The sequence below is a fragment of the Notamacropus eugenii genome, chromosome 4 (assembly GCF_028372415.1).
Source record: "Notamacropus eugenii isolate mMacEug1 chromosome 4, mMacEug1.pri_v2, whole genome shotgun sequence".
In the NCBI taxonomy this organism is placed as follows: domain Eukaryota; kingdom Metazoa; phylum Chordata; class Mammalia; order Diprotodontia; family Macropodidae; genus Notamacropus; species Notamacropus eugenii.
Window position 1 is genome coordinate 444,608,131 of NC_092875.1, and position 25,976 is coordinate 444,634,106.

General features: G+C 37.1%; 1 protein-coding gene across 6 annotated transcripts in view; it reads left to right on the plus strand.

The window, feature by feature from the left end:
- Positions 1 to 25,976, plus strand: part of MCTP1 (multiple C2 and transmembrane domain containing 1) — a 725,942-nt gene that overhangs the window by 614,804 nt on the left and 85,162 nt on the right. For all 6 annotated transcript variants that reach the window (XM_072606122.1, XM_072606125.1, XM_072606124.1 and 3 more), the window contains one exon: positions 13,897 to 13,950. In XM_072606122.1, the coding sequence (XP_072462223.1) occupies positions 13,897 to 13,950 (54 nt within the window). The remainder of the gene's footprint in view (positions 1 to 13,896; positions 13,951 to 25,976) is intronic.

Below are 25,976 nucleotides of genomic sequence, written 5' to 3' on the forward strand. Positions count from 1 at the left end.
ACCTCCCAAAAATACAGTGATGAGAAGGACACTAACAATTGGGACCTTTTGAATTGAACCTTCCCCAGGGATTCTAAGAGACTGAGGTAAAGAAGGAGAAGTTCCAGATATAGGGAACAGTATGTGCAAAGATGAAAAAGTGGAGTATGTTCTGTCTTATACAGGGAACATGAGTAAACCATTTGGGTTGGAAGAGCAAGTGAATGAAGAGTGATGTGCAATGTAAATAAAATAGGTGGGCATGAAAGATGGGTACAGCGGGGTTGATATGAATGAGTATGTGAGAGTGTGGAGTAATGACCAGGTAAGAGAGCTTTTATTTAAGGAAATGGAACAAGTCTAGGGATTATGAGCTGGGCAGTCAATTGTCACATCCTTCCCAGTAGTAATGGTAATGTTGATTGGATTTCACCCCAGAGAAAGGGATAAAAGCTAGAATGGTACACATAAACCCTCAGAGCAATTGGCAAGATGCCCATGGTAGATTGACTCTAGTGTCCTGGTTGTGGGATGAGGTTTGCTTCTTCAGGCATCACCTCCATTTTGCTTACTTTATATGTTTTAAGGGAGAGTCCATTAGACTCTAAGTTTCCTGTGAGCAGGGACCACATTTTTTCTTTGTTTTGTATACCCAGTGCTTACCACAGTCCCTGGCACATACAGTAGGTACTTAATAAATGCTTGCTGATTTGACTTGTCTATGGTGGGGGAGGAGAAAAGTCATTGAAGAGTAACAATGATGTAAAAAAAAAATATCATTAAGACATTTCAAAAGAATATAAAGGTGAGTAATGTTTTCATTGGTTTATATGTGACCATAATCCTCTCTCTGAGTCTCATTGGGACCTAGAACTAATAATAAAAAAGTAGTTTTGCTTTTATTTTAAGTCAATTCAGAAAACATTAAGTGTGTGCTATGTTCAAGGCACACTGCTGTGCCTTAAGGATCATTCTTCCCCCCCTAAAAAAACAACAAAGTGTATCAGTAAGCACCCCAACATACACAGAGGAACCTGCTATCAGAGGTTCTTAGATCTGCATTTATAAAAGGTAAGGTAACTTTTGAGGGGTTAACAGTCTCCTTTAATCAAGCACACGTATCCTTCACCTAGTTCAGGGGAAAAAGTCAGCACTCTGAAGTTCAGAGAAAATACAGAGAAATCAAAGATCAACAGATATGGTTTCCAACTCCATAATCAATACGTATATCACAAATCAACAGACAGGTCCAACTGTCTAACCATAGTTACCAGAGAGGAAAGCACCAACATCTGGGTTTTCAAAGCCAGAGGGAGTGGAGGGGGCTCATTAGCAGCTTCCCAGAGTCTAGTCTGGGCAAGCACTTCCAGTCAGTAAGTCCCAAAGTAAAACCCCACCCTCAGAGCATTTATACATTTTTAGAGCCAGAGGGCATCACAGCACTTGAGAACAGTGCCTCATTGACAAAAGGTGCGGGCCTTCCTACAAATCTTCCCTAATCAAACTCCCCTTAATGGACAAGCCTGTTCATGGGTAGGGAAGATCTTTATTCACATTAAATTAATTAACAATACAAATATAAAAACTGTTTCTAGTTAAAGAAACTCTTGTTTCTATACTTTACTCCTAGTGAAGACTGGTTGATAAAGGTAAGATTCAATCTGAGGCACTTGATGATACTAAAACAAAAACAGCAAAAGATCCTACTTTGCTTGCCATCACAGAAAGATCTGTGGTCAAGGACTTTAACATCTGATGTGGAATGAAAGGGGACTCAAAAGTCAGAGGCATGACTGTGATAGGAAGGAAAATGATGGAAATTCAAAGAAAATGTCCTAGAAAAGAGTTTCAAAATAGCTGAGGGAGGAAAGACCAATTCTTTTAACTGGAAGAGACATTAGGAACTTTTTCCTAGAGGAGGTAGCCTCTCAGTTAAACCTTAAAAGAAAAGGAGATACCTCAGTAGAAATAGATGGAAATTCTTCTCAAAACTTGGAGGAGAGCATCAATAAATAGATAGAGATGAGAGAAAACAAGATGAGAAAAGAGGAAGGAGAATGTCTGCTATGGCTGGAATGTAGATGACATAAAATATGCCATGAGATGGTGTTGGAAAAGTTAGTTGAAACCAGATCTGAGTGCATCAAATGCCAATATTGAGAGTTTATATTTTATTCAGTAGGCAATGGGAAGTTACTGAAGTTTTTTATTTTCACTTTTGTAGATTTACATGATGGGAACAGTCCTATGGGAAAACATCTGGCAGTAGTAAAAGGGACGCGTTGGAGTAGAGATATGATGGAAGTCATCATCCTAGTTCAATGGTTTTTGCATAGTGGAAGGGAAAAGAGATGAGAGCTTGAAGTAAAATGGTTGCAGTGGAAATGATTGGGAGGAGACAGATTCAGTCAGCAAAGTATATAAAGATTCTCTTACAAAAGTAGTCTTCTCCCACAGTTTAAAGCTTCTTGGCTTTTGAGTTTTGCAGAAATATGATAAATACATTCTGTCTTGCAGCTCATGCTCACAGCCATAAGTGACTGGAAAGGGAAACCTTTCTAGACATGTTATAATCAAACCTTCATTTTGGGCTTTGTGAGAACACGAAAAACAGATGCAACAAGAACTTAAGGATAAAATATTCTACTGAAAACCACCATTTTCCAGAAGCTATGAGCTTATTCTTAACCTATTTTATTCAAGATCTGGCATATGAGAGAGGGAAAGGTAAACTCCCATCACTGTGCCAGACCAGGAGAGAGGGACTAATTTTAATAAATCAGGATGAAACATGAAAATGTCAACTTAATCAAGCATTTAAATTTTATTAATCAAGCCTAATTTTTATGAGTGCAAATAATCACTGAAGCTGGACAAATTTGTTCTAGATTGCATCAGAAACATAATTTTAATATTTAATGGGCTGATGAATTTAAATGGAGAATTATCTTTATGAAACATGTTCTTCATAATTTGCCATTAAATGAGAAATAAAAAATATCAACATAAATCTTACATAAAGGTTATTTAACTAAATGTTGGTACTATAAATATTATAAATGCATTATGCCCTAATTTAGCGCAGTACACTACATAAAGAAGAAATGTTAAGTTGGCTAGCTGATCTTTTCCTAGACTGGAGAGGACTGCTTTCTATTAGGGGAAAACTCATGACAACTGTTAAGCAGGTTTTGCCTGATGTTTCATTATAACCATTTACATTCTAGCTATAAAAGCTGAGGTCCAACACAGAAATTCACTCTAGTTGTGGTGGGGCATTGTGGATCTGAACCCAGCAGTATCATCCTTTGGGGCTTAGACATTTTTTTTTTTTTACGAAGAAAATCATAATCTTTTTCATTTATTATTACTAGGAATAAGGGCTTAAGGGAAGAACAGAAGTCTTCTGGTTGCATAATTTTTTGACATTCAAAACATACTCCATTTTTAAAGTTAAAATTTTTACAAAATGTTCTCATGATGCCTCAAAATATTCTAGGCAAAAGAAAAAAATCATTGTCAGAAAATTTTCTCACTGCAATTTTTTTCCCCTTCGCAAATCTCTTAAAGATTGGGCTTTTTTTGTTTGTTTGTTTCAAGAATTTTTATAGTCCTTAATGCAGCCCAGCGAACTGATGTGGTCCTGTAAATGCAACATTAATTTCTCAACAAAGATAAATGATCTATTGTTTTCAGATCAACTCTCAGAAGGTCTAAACTATACAAAAAAAGAGTATGGTGTTTTCAAAAATCCTTTCCATCTAACGCGTGAGCACATTGATACAATTTTTCCTAGAAAGAACTTCTTGCTTAAAAAGTTTCCAATAGTTAGAAATATTTCTGTTCTGATCATAACAAAATATATAAAGAAATACATATACTTCAGAGGATGGACACACATTTTAGAGAAGGCTTATGTCCAAGTGCTTATCATGCCTGTCTGAAAGGTTTTTGATACAAGTAAGTAGTCACTGGCATAATTTAGAAATTAAGTAGTTTTTAAGGCTGTAAGTTTTAAGCCATATAAAATGGTGCCCTTTCTGCCAGAAAATCTCAATCGGTGAATGAAATTCTCATCTTTGCTTAAAATACCTTACCTTGAAATAGTTGTTTTCAGTTTTATTTAAATGAAAAATACTATGAATTTAGTAAAAATATTTTATCAGCAAAAAATATTAAACTTGGTTGAATAAAAGAGGTCAATGGTTGATATAATCATCTTTGTATTCTATTAGAAAACCCTAAGTTTTAACTTTTCTGGTTGACAAAGTAATATCGGAAAACATTATTCCTATAAAAGCTTATTATAGGTGTGGCTTGAGTGTAATTCTTTTGCTTTTTTTCCTTCTAAACTAAATAAAAAATACTGTATCTTAAAGGCGATGACAACAGAATTTTGCCTGGAAGCAAAAATATACAATACAGTATCGTGCCTTTAGATGGAGACATAGTTCAAATAAACGCTTGTATCCTGTTCACAGAGCTTTGTGTAAATACAAGGAAGATTATTTAGTAGCAATGACGATAGAATATGAAAAGAAATACACTTGAGATGCTTATACTTCTTATATAATTTTTATTAGTTATTATTTAGCCTATCTTTAACTGCTGAGGTGTTTGGTTTTTCTGTATTAAGGTGGCACTTAAAGAAAAAGGTTCCGTGCTGTTGGCCAATAAAGTAAATTTACTGTCCTGGCACCTTTCAGCAAAGCATATTATTCTGTGTATAAGAATTCTGGTGTTGATGATTCAGAGTACAAGGCTGCATGTAATCAGTGGCCTGCATCAAAAGGCATCTGATAGCCACATTACAGCCACATTTCCTATTAAGAATCAGACTAAATTACAACATGAGCACTTCCCAGAATGAGCCAAGGAAATGCATTCTGCAAGAAGAAATAATTGTATTTGAGTGTCTCTGTAAAAATCAGGAAGTCTTTTAGCAGTCAAGTACTAATGCTTTCCTTTTTTTTCATCTCCCTTCTTTTGTACTGCAATATATTCCGTGTTACTGGCAAGCCTATCACACTAATTATTATTACATCTAGCGGTTCAGTTATCTTGATGACTACTGTAGCTGAAATGCTCCAAGGTCAAATCCTTAATAGTGTGAATCAAACTAAGCGGCCATCATCCATGCAGTTGTTTTGGAGAGATACCAGATGAGAACTTACATTGCAGACCTGTTTATAATTCTTACTTTTATTGCAAATGCGGTATGAATTTCGTGCACAATTTAATTGAACTATTCATTTCATTAGAGTTCCTCCTCAAAAATCTGGCAAGAAGCAGGTATCCTGATGAGAAAATGACCAAATAAACACAGTTATAACAGACTTATTGACTAGGAAAGTCTTCAACTTGACCCCAGGTACTTTCAAGTGACCCGAAATAGTCTGAATGGCTTAATGCATCCTCTCAATCCATACACATTCAATAATTTTATATTACATTTACACACAAGTATAGTAAATCCATTGACACACAAATGCATGTTGTGGTTAAGCTATGTGCAGACAGAGGGACCTAAATGAACTCCAGGTTACGCTGAAGATTATCACTCTCACAAAATTCCTTCATGTCTGAACAGTGAGCATATTCATTTAGCTATAACTTTTCCAAATTTTACATCCATATATATTTGATGGTCTATATTTACCACATATAAAATCTCTTTCTTGTGAAACAACTTTTTGATTTAAAAAAAAAGAACATGAGTTAAACACATCTGGAAAATGGTTTCTTCTTTCATGCAGATGTTGTTTCTTCATATCCTGTCCTAGAATAAAACAATTTGAATTGTGAATGTATTCACTAAGAATATTGATTTAATACACAGATTATTTTTGCTGGGAAAAGTGAGACAGACAGCAAGACAGAGAGACAAGAGAGACTCATAGTTTCCACTCCCACCGGCCCCACCCACTCACTCCACCTTCCATGTTTGTGATCCAGTGGTTGAACTAGATATCCTGAGATATCCAAAATGGAATGATCTTAAGAAGAGATTTGCTTTGACACTTTTCACTTAAAGAATGCAAATTTAGGAGATGACTTTCTCCCTAAGAAAAATCATAACAGAAGGAGTAGTAAAAATTATTCACAGATCTTATAACTCCATTTTGTCTCTTAGTTTTAATTTTTTTTAATACAGTTCTAAAGTGATATTAAGGAGCTGGTATTGGAGTCTCTTGCTTTGGTCATGAGGGTTACTTTTTTCCACCTCCTTCAGCTTTTTCCTCAGTCTCATCTTTCTCACAGCTTTTCCCTTCACGAATATCTTTTTATTTTCCTTGTGGAACACTACTGAAGAGACTGTCAAATTTTTTATTTGAGTTGTCAACTACATTTCTTAGGCTTTCCATTAAAATTAAGTTTTATTCCTTTGAAATGGGAGGCATTGGCTAAACTGGAATACCACAAAAATGACTGCGAACAAGGGATGCTACGGTACAGGTCATAGACTATTTCTGGAGGCATACGGATTTAATTTTAAGGAACCTTTTCCTTTGTTCATTGAAGTTCTGCTATAGACATTTTGTTTTGGACAAGCACCTATTTTTATACAGATTTTAAGAACAAGAGAAGAAATATTTTGCTTTAATTTTAAATGTTCTCTGACTACTGTTTGGCCATAATATAGCTGCCATACCACATTTGAGGCCTTCTGTGTGTGTTTTTTAAAATGTCATCTGTATTAGTATTACATTCAAGAAATAGTACCAAGAATCAGTTTCTTTCAAGACCTTCTTCCACTGTGTGGCATATAAGTCTGTGACAAGTGACATTACAGAAGGTCATGTCACTTTTAACTGCTTGCATTAGATCTTTCTGATTTCCCTAGTGCCCTTCCTTTGTTTGATTAATGCTACTTGATTTCCAGCAAGGTATCGGGAAGCATAATTTGGAGAGAAAATTCGAGAGAGGTTCTAAGATTTTTTTCCCCCTGAAAACTTGTATGTGTATATCTATATCTGTATCTATCTATCTATCTATAGATATAGATATATACATATCTATACATATATGTAGATACACATATATACACGTACACACACACACCTTATTTAATACAATGTATCGTTCCTTTTTCATTTCATTGTTATTGGGAAATAGCATTCCTCCTTCCAAGAAATGCAACATTTCTGTAGTATCATTGCTGACAAAGGTTTGGTCAGTTTCTCAAATATTTCTAAAAACCAGACTAGGTAGATAACGATTACTTCAGGTTTCCTTAAAGAGGAAAAGCCTGGAATCTGAGAATGACAGTCCTTGTTTTACTTAGCAAAGTATTTTACTTAAGTACTCTATTTGTAAATAGCATTTGCTATTTGAATTCTCAGGACTAGGTCACAGTTTTGTCCAGTCATTAAATATAGTGGTTATTCTCCGGTGGTTTTTCTGTGGTCTGTTTGGAAGATCTCAGCTTGCCAATTCTATAGTCACCTAGTTTGGGCTTAGACCAGGTTTGGGAGTACAAAGAGAAGTTTAGGAAAAAGCCTCTGAGTCACTTGTTTCAGCATACCAGAAAAGCCTAAGGATTCATTATTAATAAGTCTCTAGATTACTGAAATTTTGGACCAACAGCCCTTGTGCCTTTTAGAAATTTGAATGCTCTGCTCAGAAATGGGGTGGGGAGAAGGGGCGGGATTAGTATTGTGGTTAATTGTAAAACCCTAATTGAGTCTTCTTTCAAGGTACTCCAAACTTTACCTGTGCTAGAATGACTCCCCAGGAGAATTTTTATACCTCCACTTGGGATTTGAAAAAGCACCTTTGTGCCCTGGGGGCATGCAGATCAAATGGGATGGTGATATCCATTGTGAGGCTATTGTGAAGATATCAGCAGGGTGTCATCTGCATTAAAAATCCCTATTTTTCGGGGTTTATAACTTGGCATTAAAAACTCTTTGGAGAGCTGAAACTCCACACAAAGCCAGTCTCCCTAAGACAACACTTTTCTGCCAAATTTAAAAATAAATTGTTGTGTTGGGTGGTTCTGGCTGCCCATTTGTGGAGCAATTGTGCGTATCCAATTACACGTTGGTGCAGTGTGGGAACAGTTTGAGTTTTGCAAATGAAGAGGCCCATTCTCTAGGCCTGCTTTGTGCAGTTCTAGCACATCAGGCTCACAGCTGGTTTGCAGAAAGTGTGAGGTAGACTGCTTGTTGCTTTTACGGACTAATAGTGCTTTGGCATTTTGAAAATTAAATTGGCACAAGCAGAGACGACAAACTCTTAAGATAGTGGTTCAGTAATTGTGTTTTAGATTTTCTGACAAACATTTGAAAGCTTCTTGAAGATTTGCCTTACTTTATCTCTACTTTGTAATAGGTTTAAATCTCCCCATTTGAGTCATTTTGGTCCTGTTAGGTGACTGATGTGAACCTTACCAATTTTTAATGATGGGTTAAATAGGTGGATGTACATCCATTTAAGTTATTATTTTATTAATAGTTTGTGAATACGGCACCTTCATTTATCACATTAGTAAATAGCATAGTGTTCATTTTGGTCAGCTTGGTTTTTCTGATCTCTTGTTTTGGTTTTTCTCATAGTCAGTGTTTTCGATGAGATATTTACTGGTTTTGAAGGGAAAATGAAGGCATTATATACCCCAAGATCTGCAGAGGGTATTTTATTTTCCAAGGGAGTGGTGGAAGAGAAGGAACTACACCTTGGAGAATCATAAGAGTTTAATTCATATGTGCTGCTGATCTTGGCATGGAGCACTATACTTTCTTTTCAGACTTTTTTAGTGGTTTTTACCCTTACTCTAGCCTGGTTTGGGAGGCATCTAGTACACCCACCCGTTACAAATGATTAGTGTGATTTTTCATATATATGTTTATATCTATTTGCAAATTTAGAAAGATCAAAAGCTACTGTGAAAGGTAATCTTAGCTTTGACACGTTGTTTTCTTATTAAAATTCTACTAGAAGAAGGTGTACCTGTGTGTATATCTCACAGCAAAGTTATCAAACATATGGCCTCCAGGCAGCGTGTGGACCACACCCCTTCCTTGTGGGCTTAAACCAAATTAAAATGTTATTGAGAAATATTTAACAAAAGAAATAAAAATACTAAAAACCATAGATAGTATTACATTTTAAAACCAAGTCAATATGCAGTCCACAGGGAGCCTTATGTAATATTTAATAGCCCCAGTTTATATCTCAGCACCTAGCATAGCACCTTTCACATAGTAGGTGACCCACAAATGCTTATTGAATGAAGAGATAGAATCATAGATAATGTAGTTAGAGGGGTGTTCAAAGATGCTTCCTTCTTTATAACCTGTGACTCAGAGTCACTTCTCTTGGCTTATTTGGACTAGATTAATATGGAGAATTTATCTAAAATATCAATATCTCTACCCTGAATTTCTTGAGGAAATCTTTGAATATATTTTATGCTTAAGTTTCCACAAATGTAAGAGTCCCCAGCTCCTATCTAAGCACTAAAGGTAACAGAGGTATCAGGTATAGGACAGCCTTTGTTTCACTATACAGAAAAAGCAAAAAACACAAAGAGATGTCAAGAGACCATAAGCTAATCCAGAAAACATGTAAGTAGACCATAAACAGTCAATACAGTTCTTCTTACTCTCTGAATGGTAGAATTTTCCCACTAGATCAATTTCTTTCACATTCATAGTACCATCTTGTGATTTATAGTCCCCTCAGAAGAAAAATGAACATGGGGGTTGCTAGTAAAGCACTCCTCATTTTTTTTTCTTTTGCTCATTAAAGGGGCCATGCCCTGACTGCTTCTTAAAGGGGTCTGTTCACTGAATGGGTGTCACCTCACCCTAAGTGAGTTCCTGAATAGGCCTTAGGAGAAAAAGGCCAAGGTCTCCCATTACATCCTGGGCCATCTCCAGTCATCCTGATGCATATCTGGTCACTGGATCCAGATGACTCTGGAGGAGAAGTGAGGCTGCTGACCTGCACAGCCCTCCCTCACTCAAAACAAAGTCCAGTGCAAGTCATGTCATCATTTTTCTGATGTCATGGTCTTCTTGGCAAACAAAGGATGAACACGACAGCAACAACTCCTTTCCCCAACATTCCAGGAAACATTCCTCTTTCCCACTAGGCTTTTGGTCTATCTGTAATGACTCTAGAATACTAATATTCCTTTCTTGTAAATCTCTATCCCTAACAGAAGCTTGAGCTTCCTTATCTATAAAATGAAGAGGGTTGGACTAGATGAATTCTCTGCTCCTTGTCCCCTCTAGCTCTTAGATCTTATGAATGTTAAAAGTGTGGTCTGTGTTCATGTAGCTTGGAAACATGTCCTGCAAAAAACTGGTTAAATCTTTGTGTAAAACGTCTGACTGAGGAGTTGTGTGATGTCATTGCAATTTAATAGCTCACACTGATACCGTGCTTTAAAGTTTGTAAAGAGTTTTATATTTTTGTTATTGTTCATTTGTTTCAATCTCTTTGTGATCCCACTTGGGGTTTCCTTGGCAAAGGAAAAGGCACTGAAGTGATTTGCCATTTCCTTCTCCAACTCATTTTACAGATGAGAAAACTGGATTGAGTGACATGCCCAGGGTCATACAGCTAGTAAAGGTCAGAGTCCAGATTTGAACGCAGGAAGATGAGTCTTCCTGATTCCAGGTCCTCTACTCTATCTACTGTGCTGCCTGACTGCTCAGAGAGTTTTACATACATACACAGTAACTCTATGAAATAGGCATTATTGATACTTTTTATACAGATGATAAAACTAAGACAAGTTAACTGCATTGTCTTGGTCAGTCATGGCTAGTAAGAAGACTTAAACTCAAGTCCTCCTTACTCCCAATTCCCAGGTGGAACTGAGCCTGGAGAAGAGATAGACTGGGAAAGATCCAGGAATGATTTAGAAATGGGAAACAGGAAGAATGGAAGGAGCTGGGAGAGATGATGCCTGCTTTCCTTGTAAAGAAGGAGCAATTTGAGAAGCATTCTAAGCTTTGTCTTTGTATGAGTGTTTGGACTAGATTCGCTTTAGTTGTTTTTATGGGATAGCTAGTGTTAGGGAGGCTAGGAGCCACTGATGATACTGTGAACTCACTAAGATTATAACAGTGTGCTGGTAAAGATTGAACATTTTTATATATATGCATGACGTACTTTTAAGTTTAATCTGCACTAATAATATTTTCTCCATCACTTTTTAAAGTCTAAACACTCAACAAAAGGATCAATCAAGCCCTGATTTGTAATATCCAATTTCCACGGTATAGATGCTTACACTAAAAATTTAACAGTGGCTGTTCTGAACCAATCAGAGCTAACTCTAGCACATCTCTGAACCAATTAGAGCAAACTCTAGCACATCTCTGGTCAAGAAAAAAGGCTAGTAGTACAACTATGCCTCAGAATAGTTAGAGTGATGTTGTATGCAGTTGAAGTTCATACCTAGTACCTGTAATCTACAACAATGGAATCTTAGAGTTGGAAGAGACTAGAAATGATCTGGTACATACCCACCTTTACTTATATATATATATATATATATATATATATATATATATATATATATATATATATATATGTGTGTGTGTGTGTGTGTGTGTGTGTGTGTGTGTGTGTGTGTGTGTGTGTGTGTGTGTGTGTATGTAAATGGATGTGTTAGAAGCATTTTTGAATAGTTTGTATGTTCTACAATACATTCCAATGCACTGAAGAATGTTTTAAAATATATTTATTTATTATCATATTTATAGGAGAGTCAAAAGCTCACTTCTTTTAGTGTATGGGATTTGTACATGTTATAAAAATGCATTACCTAGCATTTTATGTGGCTGCTAATTCAAATAACTGCACTAACAACTATTAAGTTAGGTATCTTTCTCTCTTGACCATTGCTAGAAATTACATATCCCCATAGGAACTATGAAGCAAATAATATCAAGTATACTTGTATGTTTTAAAGGTGGCAGGAATCTTTTGGAGGAAGATTTTAAGGTACTCCATAACCACATCCTGTCTAATAATTTGTCATAGAAGAAGAAGCAGTGTTCTTAATGGTCTCTGAGTCAAGACAACCCAGGATTCAGGTTGAACCTCTGACATGCTGGCTATGTGACCCTGAACAAAACATTTAATCTCTCAGGATCTAGGCAACTCACTAAGAACCTAAATTCCAGAGTAGTTATCAATTTGTACTTGTAGAGAGATTTTCCTTACCTACATATCTGAAATCACAAATCTGTATCACAAATAAAAAGATAGACAAATAATTACAAAATTAAGGATTGTGTATTAAGTGGTTGGATTATAGCATCTTAAGGTTTACAAAGCACTTTATAAATATCTCACTTAATCCTCACAATAAATCTGAGAGATAGATGGTATTATTCATCTTATTTTACAAATGAGGAAACTGAGGCAGAATGGTTAAGTGACTTGCCCAGAGTCCTACAGCTAGTAATTGTCTGAGGCAAGATCTGAACTCAGGTCTTCCTGAGTCCAGACCCCTCACTCTATCCACTGCATCATCTAGTACATTAATCAAGTATGGTTAACTCTTGATTATGGGCAATGATGTGTAAGGGGAAATGATATAACTACCAAATAGAAAATTAAAAAAAAAATCATTAAAGTTGATTTCAAAATAAATTAAATTATCTTTATTCAGAAAATTTGACTTCATAACTTTTTAAATTTATTTATGTCCTCATATCATTCACCAACCAACAAGAGAAAGAAGTCTCCAAATGTGCTAAGTGACAAGAAGAAACTAGCTTGGAGCTAAAACCTTGTCCCAGATAATCCACAAAGCAAATGATCCATGTACATAGACAATCAAGAATCAACTGTTGTAGCCTGAAACTTGACTTCACACACCCTCTTTGAATTGAATGCTATCCAACATCACCCCAAAGTAAACTAGCATCATTTTTCCCCTAGCCTAGGGGATCTTAGCATAGGAGATAGCTATAATAATAATAGCAAACATTTCTGTAATGCCTACTCTGTGCCAGAGGCACTGTTCTAAGTGCTTTACAACTATTATCTCATTTGATTCTCATAACAACCCTGTGAAGTAAGCATTATTAGCCCCATTTCACAGGTGAAGAAATTGAGGAAGAGAGAGGTTAAGTGACTTGCTCAGGGTCACACAGCTAATAAGTACCTGAAGCTGGACTTGAACCCAGGTCTTCCTGGTACCACCTAATTTTGGAATCAAGAGATCATCTGACCAGCCTCATTTTACAGATGAGGAATCTTAGTCTTATGGAAGTAAAGTGACATGGCAAGTCATACGCTTCACTAACGGCAGAACAATATCAGTGCTGGTGTTTCCTTTCTCCTGGCACAGTACTCTTTCCCTTAAACCAACACTTTTGATGAGTAAGAAATGTAGACCTGGCAGAGTCATTTGAATGTTTAGTAAGTCTTCCTGAACCTAAAGTGCTTGAACAGTATACACAACAAGAGAGCTGGAAAAAAAAATTCTTAGTCTAGCATTCCTTCAAATAGAATACAGATATAAGTAATATAGATTATATGCATATAAGCATATATGTATGTGTGTATATATATGTAACATATATATATATGTACACTGTCCCAAAAGTTTAAGTGTATGTATGTGTGTGTGTGTATGTATGTAAATAATCTGAGTTAAGACTTTTGGGATACTCTGTATATCAGCCTTGTCACAAGATGCTTCATGTAGATACACACACACACACAAAATGTGTGTGTGTATATTTATAGTTTTTCTACTACTTTTAGATGGCGTAGATCAATTAAAGATAGAGCATCATCCAAATCTCAATCTCTAGATTGAATATTTTATTTCTCAGCATGTTTCAAATGTTAATAAAGTTTTCATCCCTAAAAAGCTCCCAATTGACAGAACAAAATTCTCTTCATGAAAATCATGACAACGACGTCTGTTTCTGTCTGCAGGTAGTGGAGGACATGCTAGAGGACGAGGAGGAAGAGGATGACAGAGATGACAAGGTAATTATCTTCCCCAGCACTCAGGTACCTGGGGATGGGGGAATTTAGACATGATACTGTTTTTACAGACAGTTAAAAAAGGAGTTGAAGTGTTTTAGTCCAGAAAATTGGACAGTGCTGTTTATCATCCTAACAATGCCACTGGATGTTGCCGGAAGGATAGAGGACTATAAATCCTCTTCTTTTTTGTCCAGAGCTGGGTCAAATATTTTTCTGCCAGGAACAAAAATAATTCAGCTTGTCTGGAACTTGATAGCTCTTCTGAAGATAACGGCAGTGACAACTGTTTTTGAAGGACAAAAATTTGTCCTGTCTTGAGTATTACAAATAGGACTATACTTTAGGGAGAAAAAAAGAAGTAAAAATAGCGGCCCCACATCAATTGAAGATGGGATCCTGTCATCTGTAATTTTCAATGAATTGCCTGGTTAAAAGAATGGCCCATGTATGAGTGGCACTCTGTAAGGCATTTTAATAATCACAATTCTTGCCAGTGTCCACTTGCTTTGGAATAGGTTCTGTGGCCCTATAGGTGCCATGACCTGCTCTTTGTCATTTTTACATATTTCTCTTCCTGAGTGGCTGGTCCCCATATAGGATTTTGACCACAGTAAATAACAGCTAGTTTCTACATCTTATTGAACCAAGTGATGGGACAACTTGTATTGGTTGTTACCCCTGGGAGAGGGAAAAACCAGGGGGAGGAAATTAGAATGACCTTGTACCACTGCTTCAATGGCAGGTGTTTGTGGGATGGTTCTGTTGTGGAGAAAAGGGCTGTGGATCAACCTTTGGCTTGCATCGGGGTATTTCCAAACCCTCCCCCCCCCAAAAAAGGTGGAAAACAAGGAAGAGAGAAAATAACTGGTTTAAAAAAATTGCTCTGCATAGAAAACCAAATTTTGACCTTCACCAGTATTCATCTGACTTCTGTTGTAGTCAAGCAATGAAATTTTTTGAAGAGAGCAGAAAAACAGTATATCTTAATTTATGCCTTTGACCTTTGTTTCTAGTAGAGATGTACAGTTATATACCAGTGTAAGAATTTGTGTGCTGGCAGCAAGCATTAGAAATGTCAAAAAAAATCGCAGTGATTAGTTCATCCCCTGAATGACTTTTTTTTCCCAGATAGCTAACATCCAATGCTTTAAAGAGTATGGAACACACACACACACACACACACACACACAAACACACACATACACACACACACACACACTCTTACAGTGGTTCTTTCTTTTGCTGGTTGAAACATTTTAAAACTGAGAGAGCTGTTCTGTGAAATCCTACTGTACGTTATTTAGTCATTAGCTACCTCATTTTAGTATCATCAAACACTGAGCTAACAAAACCTCCTTCTGTAAAAACACATATGTGCTAGTTTTTAATGTTAAATAATGTGAGCATCCACTTCTGGCAATAAAAGATATGATTTATTGCAAAGGTCAGCCGGGTAGCTGTAGAGAGCTTGTATTTTAACTCAACATGCTAGCTCTGAATCATCATTTCTCTTCTGATAAACACTAAGCTGCCATCCATTTATGGCCATTTTCCCTTGCTTGTAGCAGCTTTATTATTAAAGCTACTGTAAGGGATCCATCCAAGCAGCATGTGTATTCCCAGAAATTTTAATAACTGTGGGCCCATAGTGTCATTTGCTGTTTTAATGCTTCTGCTTGAAATCATTCTATTTCCTTAGCACCGCCTTGATTCCCAGGCTTCTAAAAATCTCCCTTCCTTTCTTTGGGGGGTGGGGGGGGGGGATGCAGTAGAGTAGGGGGGGTAAATGAAGAAAGAGGAAGAGGTAGAAGAGGAAGAGCAGGAAATGGAAGCATAAAAGAAAAAAGGAAGATTGGGGAGAGGAAGAGAGAGGGGAGAGCCAAGGAGTCGCATTTGAACCAGTTCACTGAAATGTAGTTGTAATGCAAAAACCTACCAGGTTAGGGAAAGCATAGTAAATCCCTAGAACTGTGTCCATCCTAATCTAGTGTTCATCCTGATCCTAATCTAGCCTCAAAGTCAGCCCCTTGATTCTGATACACTTTCTGATCTACTTATTAAAGTTGTTTGAAAAGGACCGCTTAAATTACTGTGTAAATTCAACTATATTTTTATAGGAGGCGGAAGAAGAGTATATTTTCCATATGAAATTAATGTCATTTGATTTTCATAAATCCCAGCCCTTTTTTCATTAATATGAAAGGTTTTTTTGAGCTCTTATAATGCAATTTGTAGCATAAAAATCCTATCCTGCACAAAAAAGAAAATGACAAAGCTGATCATTTACAATAGATTTTTAAGTGCTTGCACAATAAGAGATAAAATCTTTTGCATGGACTTTTTAAACTATGGGGTTTGTTTGTTTTTTTTATAAAAATTGGAAATATGGAAAGGGTCCTTCAAGTTCGCATTTACCAGCTTCCGTCTCTTGGCCAGATTACACACCACTAAATGCTGCAAGGTTTAGATGTCAGTGTGGACCAGTAGTGGCAGGGCAATTTCCTACTTTAAAACATTCATTGGTTCTTCAGTTTAAAGTTTGCGTGTAAAGTCAGGTATAATGGAATTTTGTGTGTGTGTGCAAACAAATGTGTCTTTGCTACACCAGCAGGTACTGACCTTCAGTTCTCATTATTCCTGTTTTCTCATATGGTATAATAGTAAGGTCAGGTCAGTGGGTTCTCTTATAGGATAAAAGTAAAAAAGATTAATAAATGTGCCAAAGCCTCACTTTAATTGAACCTGAAGCATATGTTGCAAGTATGTAAAATATGTCCCAGATGTTTCACCATAGCTAGTGTCTTAGCTTTCCTTGATTACCACAAGGCAGCTATTAGTCCTGTAACCTTTGGACTTGGGGGTAAATGGGGTATTACATGGCACGAAACTAGAGCACCTGTTTTCCATTCAGCAAAGACCCCTGGCAGGCTTTGCCTAAGCCCATCCATATGTTTTCACTTAGCAGATTGTTGGGCGATTATGAAAAGTGTCTTTCTTTAAAACCAGCATAGATATTAGTCACTTATTCACAATGAAAGCGCAAGTCACTGGCTACTTGACAAGGTCGGCATGGTCATAAGTTGAAGTCGTTTCTTTGAATTAGGCTTGGAGTGCTTTCCCTTACTGTCCCCTCTATAAATGACAGTTATTTCTATAAGGGAGTCAAGATCATAATTAGCTAAAATAATGACATTGTAACATCTTTGCAATCAACACTGACTTGGGTACCTCGGAAGGCTTTGGTCAAGGTGGGTGAAGTGGAGCCTTCTCTGGTGTTAGCCCTGACCCTCAGATCTTTCCCCAGATTGTCCTATTTTGACAATTCTCTTTAAACCTGCTTTTCATTAAAGCTGCTGATCACTATTCAGGTAAGGTTCTACATCGTCAGGATGGTCATGACATGTGTCTTTTGCTGCTTTTTTTGTTTTTCTATTTACTCAAATCTGACATCGGGTCTCTTCTTCTCCATGGATCCAGCTCTGAAGTCTCCATAAAGGCAAAAGTCAGGGCTTAAAATGGCAGTTCTCGGGTTTACTGTTGTTAAGCCATTAGAAATGATTATTCAATAATGAACCATGAAGTTGATAATATTTTCACTTATCAGTGTTCTGCAGTATTACTATATTAAGCTCTGTTGTAGATGGCATTTGTCGTGTATTAAATGTTACAAAGAGATAAGGCTGTGTTCTCAAAGCTGCATGTTCTAGACCATCCTCTGAATGTACAGCGTCCTTCACCAATCACAGATTCACAGTTTGATCTGATTTTTGACCTGGCTCCTAACCTTACCTCTGTGGTTAGTGAAATATCTTAGCAAATAAGGCTTAGCTAAATTACCTAGAGCAAAGCTAGCAACAAACCATAAAATGACCTTTTTCACAGTGTTATATAATAACACAGTGGTCAATCTATATAATCTATACATCTAATTAATGAAGATCAATTTTCTTTTTGTAGCTTTAAAGGTTTAGGCACGCTTTCCATGGAGCTTCTTACTTGGCCTGTAATAAGATCCAGCTGTGATTTCAGGAAACCAAAGATAGAATTCAGGCTCTCCTTAGGAAAAAAGCATCCATTCAAAGCCATGATATTTTAAGCATGTTTGTTGAGAAATGATATTAAAGTACTCTGGGTTTTATGCTCCTGGTGCCTCCACATTTTCTTTGGCCATTATGTCAAGGTTGCTGTGCTTCAAGATAAGTAGATATTGTCGTGGAATGTATCTGAGTTGCCTAAAAAAAACCTGTGTGTATATATAGTAAATATATACAGGTCTTTCTTATGCTTTAATTCTTGAAGTCTGTGTTTACTGATTAAGTTCTCAATCCCCAAACATGTTCATAATGGTGTATCTAACATGCCCTAGATGCATACGTCTGTGCATTTCAAGTAGACCATGAGTGCATGGAAATAGATAATTAAAATATGCGATAGGAAAGATTGTAATCTGACAAAGTAGCATTTTCCAGCTATGTTAAATAAAACAGTCTCGCTGTAGTTAAAGAGATGAAGAATTAGAGGAGAAGAGTTATGGAAAAGGATAAAGAAAGGAAATTCTTTAAAATAAAAATTCTAAAAACCTAAGGTATATCTAAAAGGATTTGGATCTCAGGCCAATTCATGCACTCCATCTGTTGAGATCTGTTGATCAATCAATCAGTGTGCTTTTATCAGCTGCTTACTATGTGCCAGGCACTGTGCTCAGCACTGGAGATACAAAAAGAAGCAAAAAATGATCTCTTCCCTCAAGGAGCTTCCAGTCTAATGGGGAGATAACTTGTAAATAAAACTGTGCACAAGATAGATAGGAAATAATTAATAGAGGGAAGGCTCTAGAATTTAGAGGGGTTGAGGAAGGCTTCCTGTAGAAGGTGGGATACTAGTTAGAACTTAAAAGAAGCTATGAACTATGTCACTGTTATCCCTAAGATACCTTCTACCTCTAAATCTTTGATCCATTATGGAAAAAAAATTAGGTAAGCCTGGTTGTCCATGTGTTTCTACCAGTAACATTAAGACTCCTCTCTTCCCTCCCCCCCATCCCCTGAAAATAAAGGCAGATGAGAACAGCTTTTTCCATTGGCCATAAAGGTGACTGAAGCAAGCACTGTGGAGCACTTAGTCAGATATCAAAGGTGCCAAGGTCATCCACTACATCCACAGCCATTTCTAGCCATCTTGACTTTCATCTTGCCACTGGACTTTGATGACTCTGGAAAAGGGATTGAGGTTGACACTTTGTGCATCTCTGCCTCACTTAAATCCAATTCACACACAAGTTAAAACATCACCTTGTGCTTCAAAATGAAGGACCAGCAACAGCAATGACATGACAACCAGTAGCATGTCTCATCCACAGTCACATGACAGCATAAAGTTTTACCTTTTTCTTCTACGTGATTTAAGTATGGGCTAGAGCAAGGTTTTCATATCCATGGTTTGTCAGTGGATTTGAGGAGAAAACACTAACATAGAAGTAGCTATGAGGAAGGGGGAAAAAGGCAGTTACATTCTCAGGTGGTACATACTCTTAAACTTTCTGAAATGAAAAATACCTAATTAGAAGCCTTTTAAGATGCATAGTGAGTAGAAAACTTTCTAACACTGCCTATACATATATATATACACATATATATACACATATGTGCATATGCATGTATGTATGTACAACTTTCACATCATTTTTAGACTTATGATTTCACTGATACAGTGGACTCTTGGTAAGGAAACCTTCTCTATTAATGTGGATACAATCATCACCTGTTCTACAATTTAAAGTCTTAGAGCTTGAAATAAGTTAAATGACTTGCCTAGATTCATAAAACTTGTCTGTGTCAAGGGGTAAGAGTTGAACTTCAAAATTCAAATTCAAAATCCACAAGAAAGAAGAAATCGTAAGCATAATCTTTAAGTGAATGAGAAGTCCAGCAATGGTGCCCACTCAATCCAGTGGCATTTAGTACTAGGGAGGAGTATTTTTAAAGGTCCCAAATCTTTATTTTTCTCTGATGACTTCACTTTTTGCTATCAGGCTAGCAGAACATTGTACCGTCTAAAGTTACCAGAATACTATATTGGACCTCCCTTCATTTACTTAACCTTAACTCTTTACAGAAGGAGGTCTTTTTTTGTTTGTTTATCAGATTGACAAAATTCTTTAATCAAAATTGGTTAAGAATACATTGACGCTTTGAGTTGACTGCAATAAATCTGATTTTTAAAAAAACAATAAATTTGGAGCAAACGTCCAATTCTGCTAGCATACTGGGACATACAGCAGTATTCCAGCAAAGCAATATAATAGGTGATGGTCTCACCTTTTTGCCTCTTGAAAGTCCTTTATAGGTCTTCTTAGTCTATACAAGTGAATCAGTTTCATCAAGCTCCAAATTGTGGAAATAGCTACAAAAAAATTTGACATGCTCTCTAAAGTAATTGAGAAATCTTGAAATATACATAGTCAAAAATGTATGATCTAAAATATTGTTTCTGCCAATATTGCTATTGCTTCAACTAGTGAACTAAAATCCTGCTTCATCCTTTACCAGGAATTCCTCCTCCTTCACACTTGGACAACATGAAGTACCTTTTCCTAAATTTGGGGGCATATTTACATGTTAACTGATCCACTAAGTTTATATAGTAAAATTTTTTTTCAAAATTGCTATTATTTCTTTCAATATGAAGCACCTCATATTAGGGAGGTCTTTCAATTGATGAGTTTAAGCTTCTTGGTTGGCTTTCATGGAATTGGTTTCCATTCTGCCATTGCTCTCTATAAACAATGTTGGGGGTCATGGGGAGAATAATGTTTTAGCCTCTTAAAAAGGGTCATAGATATGATTTCCGTAGACCTGTCTTTGTTATATAATGTGAAATATGAGTCTTGATATTAAAAAGGGATTTTTTTTTGGCCCTACCTTTTAATGCCTCCAGATTTCCCTCTAGAAAGGGAAAAATGTGTATGTCTTGATATTCAGTACTATCCTGGGGCATAACAGGTTCCCATTATCTAAGATTTGTTAGCCTCTATAATAGGGGTGCTGCAATAATTTGAGCCACTGGGGAAGTGAGTACCAGTTTTCTCCTGAAAATCCCCCAAGGCAGTATATCCTTATCTTCTGCCAGTTAGAGTGACACACTTTGGGGCAGATCTGAGAATACCAGTGGATCTGAGAATACCAGTGTTCAGTATCTGGGAGCGAGAAGGAACAGTGCTAGATAACATGGAGCTGAGACTGGAAGAGAAGAAGCTGGCTGAGGACACATGTCCTTAAAGGGATAAAGGGACGTGAAGATAATGGAATCACAGGTATTTGTTAAAACCCAACCTTAGAGATAATCTAAGTCAAACTCTCTCCTTTTAAGCATTGAAAACATTAGGATGGTAAGGATTTGTCTTTATAGGTGGTCCTGAATTTTTTATGTCAACAAAGATGATGATGAAAATAGCACATTTATGTACATGTATGATCGATACTACATTTGTGTGGTGCTTTAAGGTTTGGAATGCAATTTACCATTTGACCTTCACAATAACCTTGACAGATAGGTACTGTTATTATTCCTATTTTACAGATGAGGAGACTGAGGCAAGCAGAAGTTAAATGACTTACCCAGGGTTATACAGCTAGTAAGTTTCTGAAGTTGGATTTGAATTCAGGTCTTCCTGACTCCAGTTCTAGCACTCTATCCACTGCACTACCATAATGCACCCCTGTAATGACTGCAAAATGGAATTCTGAAACAAATTGTATTTTTAAAAAATTTCAAATGGGGGCTTCATAAGAGAATATGAATTTAATTCACTTCAGCAAACATTTTTTAAGTACCTTGTATATGCCAGGCTCCTGTGCAAAACAATGGGAATAGAAAGAAAAAAGATAAATAATCCTTATTCTCAAAGAGCTGACTTCTGTTTTGGGGGCAGAGGGTGGGAGAGGAGTTTGAGAAAACAACACCTAGGCAGCTCAACAAGGGAGTCTGAGGAGGGATAGAGTACTGTTAGTATAGGGACAGGGAAAGACTTCAGTTTGAAAGAAGATAAACTAGAAGCAAATCAATAATTTGTCAGGAAATCAATAAAAGTCAGGAAGACCTTAGTTCAGATCCATGCTCAAACATTTCTTAGCTATGTGACCCTGGACAAGTCATTTAACAACGATAAAGTACATATAATAACAGCACCTGCCTCCCAGTGTTGTTGTGAGAATCAAATGAGATCATAATTGTAGCGTGTTTAGCACAATGCCTAAATAAATACTTATTTCCTTCCCTCTTTTCCTTCTTCCTTCCTTCCTTTTCTCCCTCTCTCCTTCCTTCCTTCCCCCCATCCTCCATTCCTTTCTTCTGTCTTTCCTCCTTTCCTCTTTCCTTCCCTCCCCCTTCCTCCCTTCCCAGCCACCATCCTTCCTTCTTCCATCCTTCCTTTCTTACTTTCTTCCCTCCTCTCCACTCCTTTCCTTCTTTCTCTTCTTTTTTTCCTTCCTTCTCTCTTCTCTTCCTTCCCTTCCTCCTTTCTCCATTCCTCCCCACCTTATTTTCCTTCTTTACCATCTTCAACTCCTCCTTCCTTCCCTCTGTTCTTCCCTCCCTCCCTTCCTTCCTTTTTTCCTTCCTCTTAAGAGACAGAGGGAAGGAAAGAGTGACTCTTGGGCAGGGAAGGACGTCTTGTAGGAAGACAGCACCAAGGAGTTGACTCTTATTTTCATTTGTTTATTCCTTGTTTGTCCAAGCACTATGACATCAGGAAGGTGATGTCATGATTCACAAGTGAATCATGACATCAGGAAGGTGATGTCATGATTCACAAGTGAATTAGGTTTGTGAAGCAATGCTGTGCAAAGTCACCAGCCTACCTTTCTCCTCCAAAGCCATCTGGATCCAGTGGCCAGATATAGATCAGGATGACTAGATATGGCCCCAGAAGCAGTAGGAGACCTTAACCTTTTTAAGCTAAAGTCTTTCCTAGGTCTTACTGTGGCTGAGGCATCACCCATTCAGTGATGTAGTAAGAAATGAGGCAACTAATGGCTTCTTTTGTCTAGTCAAAAAACAAACTCAATCTGGGAAGGGAAGATCCTCAGAGTTTCTGACCGAATCAGAAACAAGTGATATTTATACTCTTTCTGAGCCATCTGGGCTCAAACAATAACCAAGTAAGGCTTGGGCTGGGACCTTTCACTGGCCAGTAAACAAGAGCTTGCCAGCAGCATCCTTCCCAAGCTTAAATTTTGGAGCTGAAGTAGTTCTATTTCTTACCTTCAGCTGAACCCTCTTTTGGAGAAAACCCCCTTAGAATTTCAGCAACCTTCAGCAATTGCCTTCCATTTCCAACTCTTGGGCATGCAATTAACATGTTGCACCCCTGGTTCACACATGTGTTAATCAAACAAAGATGCCTGTATTGTGCCTCTTAAGGTTCCCTGCACCCGAAATAGAAGCCTTCCTATGCTGGCTGTCAGCAAAGAAAGGCCAAATGGTGGAAATGGAACCCTCAGGTAAGTGGAATGCAAAAGCTTTTAGAACATTTCTGTGTTGGTTGTGATGTGTCATATTGTTCAATAGCATTAAAGACCCTAGCTTAAATCATATTTTTTATCACTTAAAAAAAGTAAACTTGGAATATCAAACAGTTCAGTTCTGCCTTTTTCCTAGTGTTCAGGTTAGCAAACTGAAATTCAGAAGATCGCTAACGTCTCTAAAAATCACGGTTTGGGAACTGTGGCTTGGCAAAGGGGGCCTTTCTAGATTTCCTTTCAATCCCTCCTGCTTTACTGCAGAGAAGCCGCATTTGACTCGACTTTGGACTTTGAAATGGCAGCTGGCAGTGTTGTACAGAAAAGTATAGTTTCTTGGTAATTGTACATAAGCAATGTATTTTAATTGAGTGTATTTGGAGAATGGAGGTGATATCTTTATGATTTTTGTGATCACTCCTGAATGCAAGCTTGAACATTTGGGGGACAGAAAAGGCAATATGATAAACTAACATACAGCTGTAGCTGGCTGATAATGTAATGTTTTATTGATTGTCTAACTGAGGAGCTACGGTGGATATTAGGTTTGCTTGTCACAGCGTTTAGTGCCTGGGGTAGTTGAACAAGTTACTTTTCCATCCAGCTGACCTCTGAGTCCCTCCCTTTTTGAATCAGGGTCCTCAGATTTCATACTTTGCCAATTTCTTTCCCTTTCTAATGGGCTGTATTAGAGAAAATGTGTCACCTTTTGCACCATGTAATACCAAATCAGATCAGAATTCATGCACAATTATGTCAGTAGAAATCTAATATTATAGGCCTGCTTATCTCTAGATAGCACATGGAAAAATAAACTTGCACAACTGACAGATTTACTTGATTTTACAGATAAGTTATTTGTAAGTAATCGAGCTAAAGAATGTAACTGGATTATTTTCATACTTTAAAAAATCACAACAGTAAAATCCTTGCTAAGTAGTCAGGCCTCATCACTCATTTTTTCTCTTTCTTTTTGGACAAGTCAAAACACTTGAAGGAAGAACAAAAAATATATTTTGCATTAGCTCTATTTATTTGAAGAATAACATGTAAAAATAATGTAGCTATTAGTTAATGACATTTAAATAATTAACAAGCATTTAACAAGCATCTGCCATATGGCAGGTACTGTACTACATGGGATTCAGAGAAAAAAAATTAAATAGTCCCTGCCCTCAAGTAACTTACATTCTGTCAAGAGAAACAACACACACACACACACACACACACACACACACACACACACACACACATCTAGAGACTGGATCTGTGATTTCATTGGTTTGAGGAACTCCCAAATGAGAAAAGAAAGAAGCAAGACTCCAACTCTGTATCCAAAGCTTGGATCTCTCCCCACCAAATACCAATTCCAGAATGAATATCCCCAATGAATAGCAAAGAAACACGTTTATGTAAATCATAACAAAACAGAAATCAAAGAAAGTATACATAGGAGACTATCTACCAGACAATACACAATGAAGGAACTCTTCCTTTGGGAGCTACATAACACAACTCAACCAAGAGAAAGAGTTGTAGATCTCACCTGAGGGGAAATTCCCTGAAGTTGCTAAGGTAGCAAACTGGGGATAGGGACATGATGGAGAGTGCTGGCTCCTCTCATCTTCCCAGTCTTTCCTTCAACAACCTAAAGTGTGGTTAGCCTCTTCCTTCTTCCCTCTCAAAGCTGAAGTCCAGAAACACCTAAAAAGAATCAAAGAGGCCTGAAAAAGGCCAGAGCCCTCCTGATCTCACTGACTGCCCTACCCCTCCCATAAGGCAGAACAAACCCACCAATAAGGAAAGAGTCCCATATCAATGGACTTTGGGACTGGGATTACCAATTCTTATTAATTCAAGTAATTTTTACTTGAATCTCTGGGATTCTCTAGGTAAATCATCATATCATCTTCAAAGAGTGATAACTTAGTTTCTTCTTTGGCTATTCTTATTCCTTGAATATCTTTATCTTGTCTAATTGCTACAGCTAACATTTCTAGTACCATATTGAATAATAGTGGTGATAATGGACAACCTTGTTTCACCCCTGATCTTATTGGGAATGCATCTAGCTTATCCCCATTGCATATAATGCTTGTTGAAGGTTTTAGATAGATACTGCTTATTATTTTATGGAAAGTTCCCTTTATTCCTACATTCTCCAGTGTTTTTAGTAGGAATGGGTGTTGTATTTTGTCAAAAGCTTTTTCTGCATCTATTGAGATAATCATGTGGTTTTTGTTAGCTTTGTTGTTGATGTGATCGATAATGCTAATAGTTTTCCTAATATTGAACCAGCCCTGTAATCCTGGTATGAATCCTACCTGATCATAATGTATTAATCTCGTGATAAGATGCTGGGATTACCAATTCTTAAGCAAAATAAAAATTGATTTTGAAATATAAAAGTAGGTCTTAGGTACAAAAACAGTCTGCAGCTTGGGTTTGGCCTGGAGGCCTGGTATAGAGCAGCGAGGTTAAATGACTTACTGTCCTAGGCTCACTCAG